The 16467-nt window shown below is 37.8% G+C and overlaps 1 protein-coding gene across 1 annotated transcript in view; it reads right to left on the bottom strand.

Annotated features, from left to right (window-relative positions):
• Positions 1–4332: 4332 nt before the first annotated feature.
• CETN3 (centrin, EF-hand protein, 3) overlaps positions 4333–16467 on the bottom strand; it is a 21203-nt gene continuing 9068 nt past the window's right edge. Inside the window, exons 2-6 of the mRNA XM_009886878.1 lie at positions 14066–14188; positions 13818–13963; positions 11981–12095; positions 9161–9352; positions 4333–4781 (exon numbers count right to left, since the gene is read on the bottom strand). Of these exons, the coding sequence (XP_009885180.1) occupies positions 4738–4781; positions 9161–9352; positions 11981–12095; positions 13818–13963; positions 14066–14188 (620 nt within the window). The 3' untranslated portion in view covers positions 4333–4737. The remainder of the gene's footprint in view (positions 4782–9160; positions 9353–11980; positions 12096–13817; positions 13964–14065; positions 14189–16467) is intronic.

Below are 16467 nucleotides of genomic sequence, written 5' to 3'. Positions count from 1 at the left end.
CTCCACGGAATCATTTTTCTCTTGTTACAACCCAAGGGCAAAAACATTCTCAGCATCCCTGCAGACTGGCTTCCATGGCAATTATCCTGCCGCAAGAGCACTACAGAAAATGACTTCTGCAAAAGTTCTGCTCCTGCCAGCCCACCACCTTCTACAAACTCTTGACCTCATGGAAGAGTCGCAGAAGAATGCAGCCCTCACTTCAGGTAGGGTTCTGAGCACAGCAAGGCAGGCTGCAGACACAGCCATTATCTGCTCAATAGCAGGACCCGGTCTGACAAAAACAAGGGAAGGGTTGCTTATGCAAACAGGGAGATGAGAGCTGACAAAAAAAAAAAAAAACCAAACAACTACATGAGAGGTTATGAGCAACTACAAGCAATGTACGGGGCACCTGGATTTAGCGCAACTGCCCTTATCCTCTCTTCTTGTGTAATTCGTGATTAAAATCCTCTGCTAAGGAAGTTTACCAAGCTGCTACCTCCCAAAACTCCATGTAGCCCACAAAACTTGCTTAGGAGAGAAGTTTAAAAGTTGAAGGACTTCTCCACAGTCATGCTTCCTGCCATAACCACCACTCTTACCTCCAGACTGGCATCACAGGAGGTTAAGTGTCTTCCTGAGCAGCAGCCAGGGTGCAAGAAGTGGAGATGTCCCCATGAGCCATGCTATGAACTTGATGGGAGCCCAGGGGCAGAGATCAACACAGATCCAGATGCCCTCTCCTCTGGGCTGCTGTTCCTCTTGCGCAGGCCTGTAGCTTGGCATGGACATCCTGCCCTTCTCCTCTGAGCCAGCTGGGTCTCATCCCTCCCATCACAAACTGCCTCGTCGGCCTCCGTTGCCGGCCAAGATGCAGTGGTTTTCCTCTTTGCTGAGCTCCAAGGGCATGGTGAAGCACGGCTCTGCTCAATGTGGTGGAGACAGCCACATCGCCAGAGCGCTTTGGAGGCGTTTCTGAACTCAGGCAGAGCCTCCACACCGTGAGGCACATGTAACCTTAACGGCGGCATTTCCTGACTTTCGATGACTTAACTATGTCACAGAAACTCTCCCATGAATAAACACAAACCAAAAAATGTTTGACACGACAAACTTAGTATTGAAAAGACTGTTCTAAAATAAGTCAGCAGAGAAACATTTGGTATACAGTGCACTCCAACGTGGTATTTTTATTCATTTGGAGGTTCTCAATTCCCTTAAAGTTGCATGGGAATAATTAGGGAAGTGATGGACTAGTTGGCACAGTTAAACTGCTGTTACTGCACTCTCTTAAAGATAAGTGCCCGTGAATTTTAGTGCAATGGATTATGACATTCCCTTAGATGCCATTTCTGGCCTTCTACCAGAGATCGTTGCCCTCCGTAGCAGAGGCGACAGAGAAGTGTTTGTCCCAGGTACTCCACATCAGTATTTTAACACTAACCCACCTTTGCAAGTCTAGAAATAAGGCACACGTTCACAGTGCAGCCTTTAAATACAGAATGATGGCTGTTGAACCTTGATGCTATTCTGCAACAGACGAAGATTTAAATGCACCACCAAATTAGTCTCTTCCTCCTCCAATACCAAAGAATGAGAAGACAAAAACTGGGAATGTGAATCCTATGATATACCAAGGGAACTACCAAAAAGCACTGGGAGAGGTGTGAGTCCCACAAAACATACAGGGTTGATGCTGGGGCTGAGCAGACATTTGCAAGTTCGGAGCTCAGACCTTACCAAGCTGTGGACTCAAATCTGCCACAATTACTGTCAGTCGGTGAATATCAAGAAAATCCAACAAAACTTGCAACACCCCCAGTACCTAAACCAGCTCACCATTCAGCAGCGCAAAACAAGCATGGTTCTGGAATGCAAAAACCTCCTGAACAACAAAATGTAGAGAAAAAGCAAAGCCAAATATTGATACAGTATCACTAAATACTATGCTCCTGTTCTGATTGCCTTTTTCTTTTTTTTGTGTGCCACTCCCACAGCCTGAGCAACTTCCAAGACCTCTCCAGCTCAGCGGCTTGTGCTTACGGAGCATTGCACTGTCACTATCTAACCCATAACAAGTGCTGCCACATCTGCAAGGATAAAGTTAGATTTTTCAAGTACACTGCAAAAACTAGATATAAGGCCTCAATCCAGAAGAGACAAAGTGCATCCTGATGGAAGAGTCACAAACAGAAAGCGACATCTATCAAGAAATAATTACCAGCCGCCTACGGAGGAACGGAACGGTGACATCCCCGTTAAAGACAGTCGTTGAACAGTCACCGCAGAGTATTAGAAAACTGGCATATTTAGAATAAGGGTATGATTCTCAGGGAAGAAGTTTCTTGATGACTACTAAAGGAGCTTTTAAGTTCTCTATCACTTTCACTGTCTGCAGAAAATAAAAATGTCCCAGAAATACTTTATGTAAGAAATGAAAAGTAAAGCCAGAAACTGCAGAACAGGACAACACTGCCCAGTATTGCACTGTTCCTGGAAAATACGTGTTAAGAGCAGTTCATAGGCTCAGTCCCAAACACTGAACCTTTTCTCCTAAATATTCACTTCACAAACAAATCTGCTAAGATTGCAAAATACTTGTTAAAAGTTCTGTTAGGTTTGGTTGTTGGTTTTTGGTTTTGTTTTTTTTGGTTTTTTTTTTGTTTTTTTTTTGTTTTTTTAATAATAGGGTTTGGGTTTTTTTTAAATAAGCTTTATATTTTAATTAGGGTTTTTTTTTTTGCTATTGGATTCTTAAGTATTTTACTCCACTTGCAAGAAGTCACAGAATCTCCCAGATAGGAAAAGACCTGCAAGATCATCCAGTCCAACCACCAGACCTTCTAAGCAAGATTTTCTCTTGCATGGTAGAATCCTTCAACTCTCATTTTGCCCCTTTCCCAATAAATATACTTATATAAAGCATGCCCATACTATACATGGCAGAATTCCTCCCCATAAACACCAGTCTTCAACCTGAAAATATTTCATGCTGTTCAGTTTTTGAGCAAGAAACTGCTGATAAAATCTGCCTCTGATATAGCACAGTGGAATTCTTACTTACATTTTGAGACTGAGCCTTAAGACGACAGCAATTTCCTGGCAAATAACAATTACTCCTTCACGCCCACAGATTTCGTATTAATTTTATCCCTACCATTTTTCCCCATTACATTTCCACAATTAATTTTGAAAAAAGAAAAAAAAAATCAAAATGAGAATATCTCAACAGGAAGAGTGTCCTTTCCTAGCAAAGGCTAATTGTAAGATGTCTCTCCAAATGATAGTGAGCCAGCACGGAGATCCCAGGTGATGGACACATACCCCACTGCAGTCCTACATGAGGTGTTTATATTACCTGATCAGTTATATGGAGCCACTGCTAGTCATTTTGAATTGCTTTAACTTTCCGTATGAGTGGACTGGTATTGATGGCTTAATAGAGAGCAACACACTGTTTCACAGATAAGAATGTTACAATACACACTCAAAAAATAATAATAAAAAAAATATCTATTAACTTTGATGACCTCTGTCTCCAATAAATTCCAAGCTCCGTTTGTGCAGTGCAAACCTGTTCATAACCTCAGGATTACAGACAGTTAAAAGACAGCTGCTTTTTTGACAATAAAGATGAACACAAGATTAACCAAGATTTAAAGTTACATTTTTTTTATATAAAAGGAGAGCAAAACTTAAAAAGAAGAAACTACAACTAATATGCAGGAAATCTGGAAGATCAACCCACAAGACCTCTTCTGGGAGACACTTGGCAAACTAGAAATACACTCAGTCTATTCCACTACTTTAAAAATTCATTCCCTGTGATGCTTTTCTTCTACTTAGATACTGCAGAAAGAGCACCTACTCATCATAAACCGTTGTCGTTGTCTCTACAGCCAAACCTGCAGACACAGAAGAGAGAGCTGCTGGCTCACATCTGGATGATTTAAGCACATTTTTGATACACTTTATCATCATGCATAGTTGCCTGCACTTTGCTATCACACAGGGGTAATACAGAGTTTATAAGTTCTATAAGTTGAGACCTCATCCCTGGAGGTGTTCAAGGTCAGGCTGGACGTGGCCTTGGGCAACCTGGTCTAGTGGGAGGTGTCTCTCTGTCTATGACAGGCGGGTTGGAACTCGATGATCTTCAAGGTCCTTTCCAACCTAAACCATTCTATGATTTTATATCTAAGGATACAGATGCTTGCTCATTTAAGGTTCATCTAGAACAGCAGAAGTACAAGCTGATAAAATGAAAAAAAAAAAAAAAACTTTTCCCTGAAGTATTTTACATTATAGTCCAGTTCAGAGTAAAGTACAAAAACAAGACTTTCAAGTAGCAATTGTAAAGAACATTTTATTAAAATGGAAGTTTGTCAAACCTTATGTATCAAAACTAAGGCCACAGCTAATGCTAACACAAAGTCAACCTCAAAGGGTTCTTGTAATATGATACAATTTAGAAATCCTATACAAAACTATTTTACAAATGAGTACTCAAACATTCTGAAATGCAGCATTACTTACTTGTTCTAAAATGATATATCAATTGTTCTAGTGATAGTATTTAATGATACAAAATACTGAACTATCAGTGCATATAACCTGTCTTTATTTTGGTCCTGGGAGGAAAGTAATTTTCTGCACGACTCCAGCTACAGAAATGAATGGAAGTACAAAACATTGTAATGGAAGCTGCCAATGATTCCCCCCTTTTGTGCTGAGTTCATTCCTTTTCCTCTGATGCTAAATATCTCCAGTCATAATAGCAATGAACTCTTCTTGATTGACTGTAGAAAAAGAGAAAACTGTTAGACAAACAACAAACATTCAAGAAAGAAAATAAGGCATATCTGTATTATACTTTTTACTTAAAAGTTTCCCAGTTAGTATTCGTTGTGTCTGACCCATTACTAATCAGGGTTTAGAAGTTTGGACTTTTTGGATCTAGAACAACAGAGATTTTGCACTTTTTTTTTTTTCCATGTAAAAGGAAGAGTCAGAATGTAAGTTTAATTAAGTGGAATACTTAAGCCAGAATCTAGCTCACATATAACAACTTATTATTGCTATATGAAAGTAAAAATATTCTAGAAGTAAAACAATATGGAAGAAAACACTGAGAAAAGTATGGAAAAAGATGGCTATGCAAAACATAGTATTTTATTATTAAAATTTTTTAAGATTTATAAAAATGTTCATGTGTTAATGTTAAAATTTTATTAAATAAGTGCTTTTAAGCAACAATGCTGCAGCTCCAGTTATGATCAAATTTTGGTTTATTCTTAGAATCGTGATTCAGACATTTATGTCCAACTTCTCTCTTCCTCCCAATCATGGTATACCTCTCTCTCTAAAACCTGTAACACTTGCCAAACACTGAATGAATTTTAAGATCATTTACTAATGACTCTATAAATTAGCTAGAATGAAAACGGACTTTTGACAAGCTTTTCCCCATCTGAACTTTTTTCATTCTTCAGTTATAATTAACAGAAATTTTACACAAATGTACTTGAAGAAATTAAGACATAATAATAAATTAATTAGCAGTCATTAATTATTTTGCTGCACTTATACCTGAGCTATTGACCTTACTCATATGTTAAAACAGAGCCACTGTAAAAGAGTTAACCAATGAACATGTTCACTCTGCAACTAATTACTGTAGCAAGGAATGATTACAGTAAGTCAGTGGTATGGAAGAGACCAGACACGTGTGAAGAATTCTCACTGACAATCATCTGTCCCAGCCAATGTGCCCAAGCTATTCTTAAACAAAGGACTGCAAAGTAAGAGCTACATTTGCAGTTAGAAGAAAATTAAGCAAATTCAACTATGTTAAAGGAGAAAAGAATAAACCAAAATCTGCCCTGTTGCAACACATTTCACAAAAATATGAAACTAGATTTAGTCTAGCTTAGGACCCCACACTCTGAAATATCAGTCCATCATACAGCTACATGATGTTGTACTACACATAAGCACTATGTTGTTTGTATGACTTTGAAAAGCATTTCCACAGCTTTAGCACTGTAACAGCACAAATAAAAACGTCCTCCCCAAAATATTCTTTGGTTTAAAACTTCTTTGTTAAACAATGCTCCAATGTGGAAATAGAGTATTATAAAGGCAAACAAATTTGGTAACATTCAAACAAACTGCAGAGAAGTGTATTTACAAGTCCCAGTCACCCAGGTAATCCTAGTTAATCCTCTTCAGACTTAAGATCTGCTCACAAGTTAAGCACAATGAAATCAGAAGCAATCACAGTCTCTCCTAGCATTATATTTCCCTCAATCCCATGACATAAGTAATCATAAAAGAATGAACTAGTATCACAGCTAATATGAAGAAAATGTTGATTTGGACTCTGGAGAGTTAAAGAAGCATATTACTTCAGTGAAGGGTTTTTGGTTTTTTTTTCTCCCAAATTCTGTGCCAATATCTGAGACCTAGGACTGGATCGTGTTTCCTACAGATGAATCCATACAAGACCAAAACTACATGAACTGACAGTATGGAGTTTCTAAAAATAGTCACACTCCAATACAGAAGTCATTCCTAAGACCAGGAATAAGAAAATAAGACTATTTACATTTTTAAGGCAGACAGAAATATCTTAAAAATACTTTCTTCTGCAGAAATTTATGTACTGTGTACCAGTACAGCTCAGTGGTTTCGCTGGAAACACAAGGGTTCAAGTAGCCTGGGTATCATACAACAGACCTTATTTCACTATGAGCAAAACAATCTCTCAAATGTAAGAAGCGTGTAAAACCACAAGTGGTATTATTCCTATATTTGAAGTATCAATTACAAATGCTACCAACTAATAGTTTCAGATTATTTTTTTCTTGGCAGGAAAAGAAGGAGAATTAGATGACAGCAAGATTTTGCTACATGACCCAGATGTTTGAAGCTAAATGGAACAGTGATTCACAGGATTATTTACTGCTTCAGATTGAATCTTAAAAAGCTAGAAACAGCATCAGTTTTCTTTCAAGAACAGAAAACACACAGAAACTTAGGGATAAACAGCACCATATACAAACATTATGCTGTCAATCTTCCACATTTGATCTTGTGCTTGACTGCTCTAACAAAGAGAATGAATGGATGAATGAATAAGAGGAAACTGAGCCACCCACTCTTAGCTGATCAATTTGAATTCAAAAACATAGCAATGACCCTAAATAATTATGACTCAGTAACCTTCCTGAAAGGAGCTTATGGTCTACATTCAACTTACAGCAACCGAATAGCCACATGAGAGAAAACTATATATGACTCTGACACCTCAGTTGGCAGCTCCTGGAAAGCGACCCAGAACAAAATGTGCTTGTAGATGACTTCTACTCTTACTCACCTCTACAGCTACACACAATGTCCTTACAATTCTTCCTTTGAAAAGCAAAGCAAGCTCAAAATTAAAGTATCTGCCTAGACTAGCAATCAACCTAATGGATTGAGAAAACAGGCATCATTCCTTGACTGCTACACAGCTGCTGAAAAAGTAGCAAATAGGTATGCTATTGTCTACCAGAATTCACAGCTGCAATCCTGTGTGTCACTGCACACAGAGAGATGCCTGAAAACAGGACTTGCAGCTTTCACAATACTGACCTGCTTCAATTATCCGATACAAAACAGAGGAAAAACAAAATCTATTTTCTCTGGATGCAGCTCCAAGAAAATCTGATCAAGCAGTGAGACAGTTCAGGGATCTAAGCAACAAGAACAGCAACACTTAAACCCCTAAAGGAATAGTTTTCTCCTGCCTTAGCTCCCTTAAACATCTCATATGTGAGATCAGACACTGCCAGTGCAAGAAAGGGGTGGGAAGACATCCCTGTGGAAGAACCGCAGAATTATGCGGTATGGATTCATTAAGGAACCATGGCCTCAGACCATAGAAAGATATCAGACAACAATAGCTCCAAAAGAAAAGAAATCACACTTTCCTCAACATTTACTTTAGTAGAAACAGCGTCAACATTAGCACTTTTCTGGCAGTTGAATCACTGACCTTTCACTACAATGGAACAGAAGGGTCGCATTTCCTCACCACTGACCATGCTTAAAAAGTCCAGCTCTTCCTCTTGAAAGAAAAGGGGTTGTTTCAGTAATTGAGTCATTGTATTCCTAAGCGTGGAATAACATTTATCTCAAAGAGTGTACAGGGGAGGAGTGTCTGTCACAAGGCTGACAACACCACAAGACTAGTAGCAAGAGTTTTGAGTCCCACAGATGTGGTGGCTCACAAGTAGAAATACTATTGTAACTGGAAAAGTTGATGAACTGCTAGTGAAATCTCAGACATGAGTCACCATCCTGAAAGAAAAACTCAGAAGTAGGTTTTGATGACTGTTAAAAATGCAGTGTTTATATGCATGCTCTCAAGTGAGCAGTCCCTCAAATTCAGACATTAAGGTTTCTGGTGTAAACGTAAGGGTGTTTTCAAGTTAATGAAAAAGACTCAAAGTTTCAGTGCTCACGAAGATTTAATAAGCCTAGTATCAAACTGTATTTGTTAATTCATTCTTTACCTAGCTAACAAATCCCATCTGCAGTCCACTCTGTACAGACCTTGTAAATTGCCCTGAGCCATTTTTTACACTGTGCACCTCAGCACTCTTAAGTTCAGAAGTACTTAAAGACCCATCTAAGCTGGTCCTGCATAGACCCAGGGTACATCCAGCATGATTTATTAGCTTAATACTCCATATCTGACTAACACGCTGAGATCACAACAGTGACACATCACCACTTAAGAAATATTGACTAGGTGATCAAAAGAGTTTCTCTTACTACTTTAATCTTTTTACTGATTTAGAAAGAAAAAAGATAATGTAGACACATGGTATCTCCCATGTGCTAGTTCAATTACTTCCACCTTCAACTACACCTTCATCAATCTTTTAATAGACATGCGTTGAATAAGAGTTAGTGGGGAATCAACTTGAGAAATCAACTTGATTTTTAGACTTCAAGATGTGTTTCCAAACTAGTAGGTGTCAAAAACAATTTAGCCTATAAATAATGGAAATTGTTAAGTTTGGACTGAAAGTTATACAGAAGGATACCAAGGAGGACATTTTAACAACATATTTTAAAAGAGGAAAAAATTAACATTAGGCTGTATGGGGTTTTGTTTGCTAACACGTACTTTCTCCATCTCCATCCTTATCAAATTCTTCAATCATAGCCCGTAGTTCTTCATCAGACATATTTTCACCCAATTCTCTAGCAACCCGGCGCAGGTTTCTCAGACTTATTTTACCAGAGTCATCATCATCAAACAATTTGAATGCCTTGAGTATTTCTTCTTGTGGGTCTCTGTCCAATATCCAGTCTGTCACTGTAAGAAGCATACTTAAGTTAGACTAAAAAATTCTGAAGGGTAAACTCAGAATCACCTTAGCAGAGTGAGGCAGTATGACAAACACACACTTCTAATTTCACCCATTCTTTCATTTTTATATATTTCAATTCAATGTGCATATTCGTTTGGCTGTTATCTGATCTTTCTCATCTCTCTTTTCTCAAGCTGAGTTTCTCTTTGGGGCAAACCTCTCGCAGCGGAAAGCTACATGACAATTTAGACACATTCATGCTTTCAACACACTTTTCAATAGGAATTAAAAGTATACACATGCCTACTCTGTTCCAAACCTACCTTTCAGCAAAAACATCCGCTCTGACAGATGCAGACATGAATGTTTTTTATTTTATATGTTTTGATCAGGATGGAATTTTGACTTGGAGAGAAAATTAAAACACTAATTAATGAAAAACATTCACATAGAACCTCTCTTTTAGATACAAAACGACACTAACAAAAACCCCAAAATCGTAAGCTAAGGGGTTATGGTTCATAGCAGTGTCCTTTTTATAAGATGTTCATTCTGTAAGGATTAATTAGTCTTTATTATTCCTTTTATCACAACTGTTTGTCAGTTTCTGTAACAGAAAAGACAAACCTGGCCCAGAAAATACTTGCTTAGTAATTATTTCAGACACTTCTGGAAACAGCTATAAATATCTTCAAATCTTTGTACCTGCTAGTCTTGTATTACAGGGCTTGCTATTTATGGCTTTGATCAAGCTATTAAAAACACATCAACCCCTTTTGTGCATAGAGAACCACTTAACATCTGCTACTGTCTGCAGATGGAACGCCTGCTCTGGCTTAGCGCATTTGACAGCAAAAAGTTAGATTCAAGCTCATATAAGCTCACTACAGTAATGACATCTATGTATGTACATAAACACCTTGTATTTATAATAAATTTAAATATTTTCATTTAAAACAACTACACTGCACGATGGTATTGCATTATTTGAAAAATTTTACCTTTTGTGGCAAAAGGACATCTGCAATGTTAGCTGAAGAACATAAAACACTAAGTCTTTAAATACCATAGGCAACACGACTGTACAAAATAAGACAAAATGTAACTGCATCTTTACACATTTCAGATGGGTCATTCCTACATTTACAACCATAAATAACACCAAATTATGAAAAAAAAATTGCTCAAGAATTGCTTAGCTATATTCAGCAGCTCTTCACAATTAAAGCTTCTGTAACCTATTTTCTCTAACTCCCTGATCTTTCTGCTAGAAGTAGTATCACGTTTAATTCTGTGTCAAGGTCATATTGTGTCATAGCAGCACTCAAATCCTATTCAAGTTTTGGGACAGGTTTGTTCACCTTCCAAGTATATATTGTACTTTCTACAAAAATTTTGCTAGCTTCTCACAGCACTTGTTAACTGCCCATTTTGATAGCCATGACAGAACCAAGAAACAATGAACACTGACAGGACTGAACATCAGGAATTACGAAAGAATTATATAGTAATTACAGTATATCTGATACTATAATATTATAGGATAATAATGCAATTATAATATTAAGATTGTTGTTAAATCAATACTCTTACTTTCCTTTTTTTTTTTTAATTAAATCAGGACTGATCACGTATATTTCCCTGTAGGATTTATTTTTGGTTCTTAGCTGACTTATAATTTGCTCTAACCTGGAATACAACTCCAAAAATATTATCTGTCATTAACAATGCATTTTGTCCAATCCTAACCTGTTAATTTGTTAAAATTTGCCACATTTCAATCAATAGCTCTTTTACCACATTAAGTAGATTCTTATTCATAGCCAAGAGCAAATACATATGTACCACATTGATTGGTTTTGTTGTGTCTGTCCGTCCTTGCTCCCCCCCCTAATACCTTGAACACATGGACTGGAATAATGAAATAGAGAGATAAAGCCATACATGGAAAAATCCCACACAGCTAATTTTTCTAGTAAACACATATTGTATGCAAAAGTATAAATTATGTGTAACAACCAAAAAAATCTTCAAAGAAACTTAAACTCTAATCTTGAAAAATGCAGATCACTACGTGCTCAAAGTATGTCAAACTGCACAACACACAACCTTTAGATGAAAGGAATGGCCTAATGAAATTCCACTGTTTTTATCAACAGCTGAAAGTCCTTGAAGTACAATATTTAACATCTGCTTCAATTTCTCTTATTATTTACGAAGTCTGCATTCAGTTTACAGTTTGTCTGTGTACACACTCCTTCCCACGAAGTTCAATGCCAAACTTTTTCCACAGCAGGAAGGAGAATCTTATAAAAATCCATAAACAACACAAGAATAACTACAATTTCAGTTAGCAATTATTCCTTTGTGTAAGTTTGAAAAAGATTAGGACTGTGTATACTCTATTTCCTTTTATAATGTGGCTATCATTCATCTCTACATATCAAACTCTGTAGTTAGAATACAAAGATTTCTTTTCATCCACTACTGACTTTTATTAAAAACAATATGAAATGAAATCTCCCACTTCTATTTCTTAATAGTACTAGATAACTGAAAAATTACACAAAGTACTGCTTCCAAATTGTACTATAGGCTACATTTCTCTAAAACATACACAATCAAAGACATACCAACTTCATTGAAATCTTCAAAGGTGATCTTGCCTGTTGCTTCTCGATCATAATCTTTAAGTATTTTCAGTACATCAGCTTTTTTCACATCAAAACCCAAGGCTCTCATTGCCACCTTTTGGAATAAAATGGAAATGCAACCATATATGAGATTAAAATACAGATTTAACAGATTTCTTTTTATTTTTAGCAATTACCTTCTTGCCCAAGAAAGAAGGTGCATATCAGCAGTTTAGCAACGATAATAAATAAAATTAACAAAAGGAAAAAAGCTCTGGATATAAAAATAGCATAAAACTACTGTTAGCAAATGGAACATCCAGTTACAGTGAAAAACTATGTTTTTTTCTTTTCAGGGATTTTACAGACAGGACCAAACGCTTCTTAGGACAAATAGATTTTATTTTTTTCCTCAACTCCAAAAACATTTCAAGCACTGACCCTTTTTCAAAGATAAAACTTAAAACCATTCTTCAAACTAATACTTTTTCATTATTCATACAGTGTGTATGTGTTCATGGGTTTACAAGTCCACTTACAAGTGACGTCACTGCTGTTCCAGTAAACAATATAAACCAACCCACCTTTTATTTTGCATTAGGTTAGGAGTACATGTTTAGTTTCCCATTCCATCTGGCAATTTCTCAGCAAACAATACCTTGACTTCCTCCAAATTGATGCACATACACTAAAACAGATGTGGAAAACTACAATCCTATTGGATGAAGCCCTTTGAAAATCTATGCTGTATGCTGGTTTTGTAGAGGAGATAGTTCTTTTCTTTATATATTTCTTTTCTTCCATAGTATTATCTTCAGGGGCACAATATTTAACTAAACAGCTAAGAAACAACTTTGCAAATAATCCTGACAGGGGGGGATTCAAAGCACACAATAACTGGAAAGAGTATTACCGGTCCCAAAACAGTCCCCAGTACTACCCCAGTCACTGTGACTTCCAGCAAAGATAAAATACCCAAACTCTGAAATAAAGAGAAGGGAGTATGTCGTGGTAGCTACACCTAAGACATTCCTGTAACAACAATTAAAGTAAAAATAAGACTTTTAGTTTTTCCCCCTTTGTGAGTTACTCGGTAGAGCCAGAACATGGAGCCAGCAGGCTGGATCAGGCATTCCTTTCCAAAACAATCTCACCCAATATGTCACAGAAACACTGACCTCTCCACAGCTGCTTTTTGCTCTTAATGCAGTATAATTAGAATAAAATTTCATAAAAAATGAATGACGGGAGGACTCACTAGGAAAGACGGCCATGCTAACCTCCATTTGCCAACAGCTATCAACAGGAGAAGCCTTCATGGGGAAGGGAAACTACTGAGCCTCCCATATGTACGCAAACAGCATACCTCACTTCTACAATCTATAGGCTCCCTTTTGAAAAACCCAAGTGGGTAAGCTCTGGCTTCTAGTCAACAGTTCTGTAAGTCTGATTTATATCTTTTACCTAAGTATCTGAAACCTGTAGATTTTGACAACATCAAGCTTCAGATTATATACTGCCTTTAAAAAGAAACAAACAGCTTTTCAAGAGGTTTTCCTACTTGGTCATCTGTCCAACCTAAACCCTGGGGGAGCATTCAGACCAGTGTTATGCAGAATGTTACAGCAATTCTGTTACTGTGTCAAGTACATAGTGTGGGAAGAAGAGCTCATTCTTACACCAATGCAGTATTTCATTTCCCCCCCCAATATTGTCACTCCTTTAGCCCAGCAAGAAATCTTGAACATGGAGCATCCTTTAAAGACACAGACAACATCTTAAAAACCTCACTATATATTTTCTGCTATAAAATTGCTTAAATGCAAAAAAACCTTACCTTTAATTCATGATAATTTATTGCTCTATCTTTGTCTGTATCAAACAACTCAAAGGCATCTTTAATTTCTTGCTTCTGTTCCTCAGTCAGTTCCCTTCTTTTCTTCTTCTTAGTTTTGTCTACTGAAAGCTCATTTCTATATAAGAAGAAAGAAATTAAGTGTAATTAATTTCTACTGGGAAGATATCACTGTTGATAACATTTTCCACCAAAGAAACTTGCTATAATTGCACAGATTACATTCAACCTTTTCCCAGCTTGTCTTCCCAGTTTATAATACCACTTGAAATAGACAATTCCTTCCTGAAAGCTGAATGACACCTCCACTCCCCCACCCAAAATAAAATCAGCACAGGCATTTTGGTTAACAACTAACAACAACAAAAAAGAGGGTAGAAAAACTACCAGTTAAAAAGAATACTTGAGGTTATAAATAGATTAGCAGCTGAAATGATAAGACTCCTGAAAACAATTTTTTTCCAAACTGTATCTTACAAGAAAGATTTTGAGACAGACAGGCCGCTGGGGGCTTAACTAGGCCAGACAACTGGGTTGTCTGGCTACTAAAGTGGGCATCAGGTGCCACAAATCGGCTTTGTTGCCAGTAACAGTTCTTAGATAAATAGCATTTATGGATTTATTTTTTTTTAAATCCTTTAAATTGTGCATGCACACACACACTTCTAAAGACTTGTTGCTCTGATTTTGCCATATACAAAAGGGACAAGTCCCCCAGATCAGCAAATCTTGCTCAGACAGCCCTCTTTTCCTTGGCTAGTCTGGAAATAAGATTAAATTTCCAGATAAGACAGAAAACACATGATTCATATATTGGGAACAACAGCTGAAAAAAATGAAAAGGATTGTACTGGTAAGAGATACTTTGGACCAAGCTAGTAAAGTGTAAATTTTGCTGTAACTGTGCTTTATGCACATCAGTGATATTGACTGCTGCATCCAGAGCAACTGCTTGGAAGGTGTCCATTTCAGAGAAGAACTCTTAAAAAAGGAAAAACTGTGAGATATCAGGTGATATCAACTAAGAGTGTTACAGTACTCATGGTACACTGTTGGAAGAAGCAGGCATGTATGAAACTTAGCAGCATACTGTTGCTGTGATGAGCATGGCTAATTGCGATGGTAAATCCCCTCCATTCTCTGATCGGGGGGGGAGGCCACATGAGATGCACTTTGTCCATTTGTGGACATCCCAGGACAAGAGAGATGTACACAAAATGGATAAAGTCTAAGGCAGTCTACCATGCCTGGTGGCTGCAGTACATGGTGTGTGAGAAGCCGAGGGAGCTAGGTTTGGTTAGACCAGGGCGTGGGGCAGAGGGACTCGGTGGGGAAGGGCGAAGGAGAGGGAATCAAAGTGCTGTCTTTCACTATCTAGAGGGTTATTACACAGAAGACAGCAACAGGTTCCCCTCAGAGAAGTACAGCTAAAATATGAGACAAAACCAACAAAATACACAAGGAGAAACTGCAGCTGGATCTACAGGGAAACATTTTCCCACTGTGGCTGTTTATGTGCTGAAACTGTTGCACTGGGAGACTGAAAAGTGTCCCATCATCAGAAATTTTTGGCACCCAACTGGAAAAGGTGCTCAGCAACCTCACTTAGTTTTAAGTGGGACCTGCTCTGGGCAGAAAGCCGGACTACATGACTTGCAGAATTATTGTATCATTTAGGTTATGCTCACAGGAAAAGTTGTTGTGTTTTTTTTTTTTTATGCTCATTTGTTTGTTTGCCCTAGAGACAAAATGTGTACTGTGTCACCTACTGTAAAATGCACAAAAATTACTGATAAGTGAATGGAAAACTGCTTTTTAAGGATACTTATTTTCCAAATCTCCTGTAATGAGCTGCTTTTTCTTCTTTGCTAAGGATTTGCTAATTTTAATCAAAACCAAAGATTAAACACATAGCTGGGATTTAGCTTTCAACAACCACTGAAGCTACACCGGTAACAATACCAAATATAGACAAGAAAAGTGCAAGCTGCACAAGCTGGACCCGCCTCAGACCACAATATTCTGAGAGCGAGAAGTCCTTAGCAGACCAATTGGGACAGTGTCATTTCACACAGGCTTTGGATTACTATAGCTTTTGGAAGGACTAAAATAACTCTGAGCTGGCTACATAATTAGGACTGGGAGAGTAGCTCAAATCCAGAGAGCCCACGTTTTGAGAGCTGCGATGATTAAATCCATTTAGAAGCCTGAAAGCAGATTAACGCCGACCCTTCTGGAAGAAGGATCTGGCTACTCAAGTGTTTATTTAGTGCTTAGCACAAAATAATTTTTTTCAAAAGATGGCACAGTGCTTAAAAGCGTGGAGTTCAGTGCCCCTTCTGCAACCCCTTTTACCATATGAAGTGTGATGTTTTCAAGACTTGAAAATTAAGGATCACACATGCCACCTAAGCATATTAATTGCGCCTGACAACGAGGATTTGCCAGGTGTGGACTTCATAAGCCGAGCCCCTTTATAAAACAGCTAGTGACTCTGAATTTAAAAACAAAACCCAACAGCCTAACTTAGGGCCTACAAAAAAGGCTTTTTTAAGGTGTATTACTTCAGGCAAGCCAGGAGCCAAGCTCTCAAGGCCCGACACGAGGGGCCCTTCCCCGACGAACAGACGGC

The sequence above is a fragment of the Charadrius vociferus genome, unplaced genomic scaffold (genome assembly GCF_000708025.1).
Source record: "Charadrius vociferus isolate BGI_N301 unplaced genomic scaffold, ASM70802v2 scaffold244, whole genome shotgun sequence".
Lineage (NCBI taxonomy): Eukaryota > Metazoa > Chordata > Aves > Charadriiformes > Charadriidae > Charadrius > Charadrius vociferus.
The sequence above is the reverse complement of the archived record's forward strand: the minus strand, read 5'-3'. Positions and strand labels throughout refer to the sequence as shown.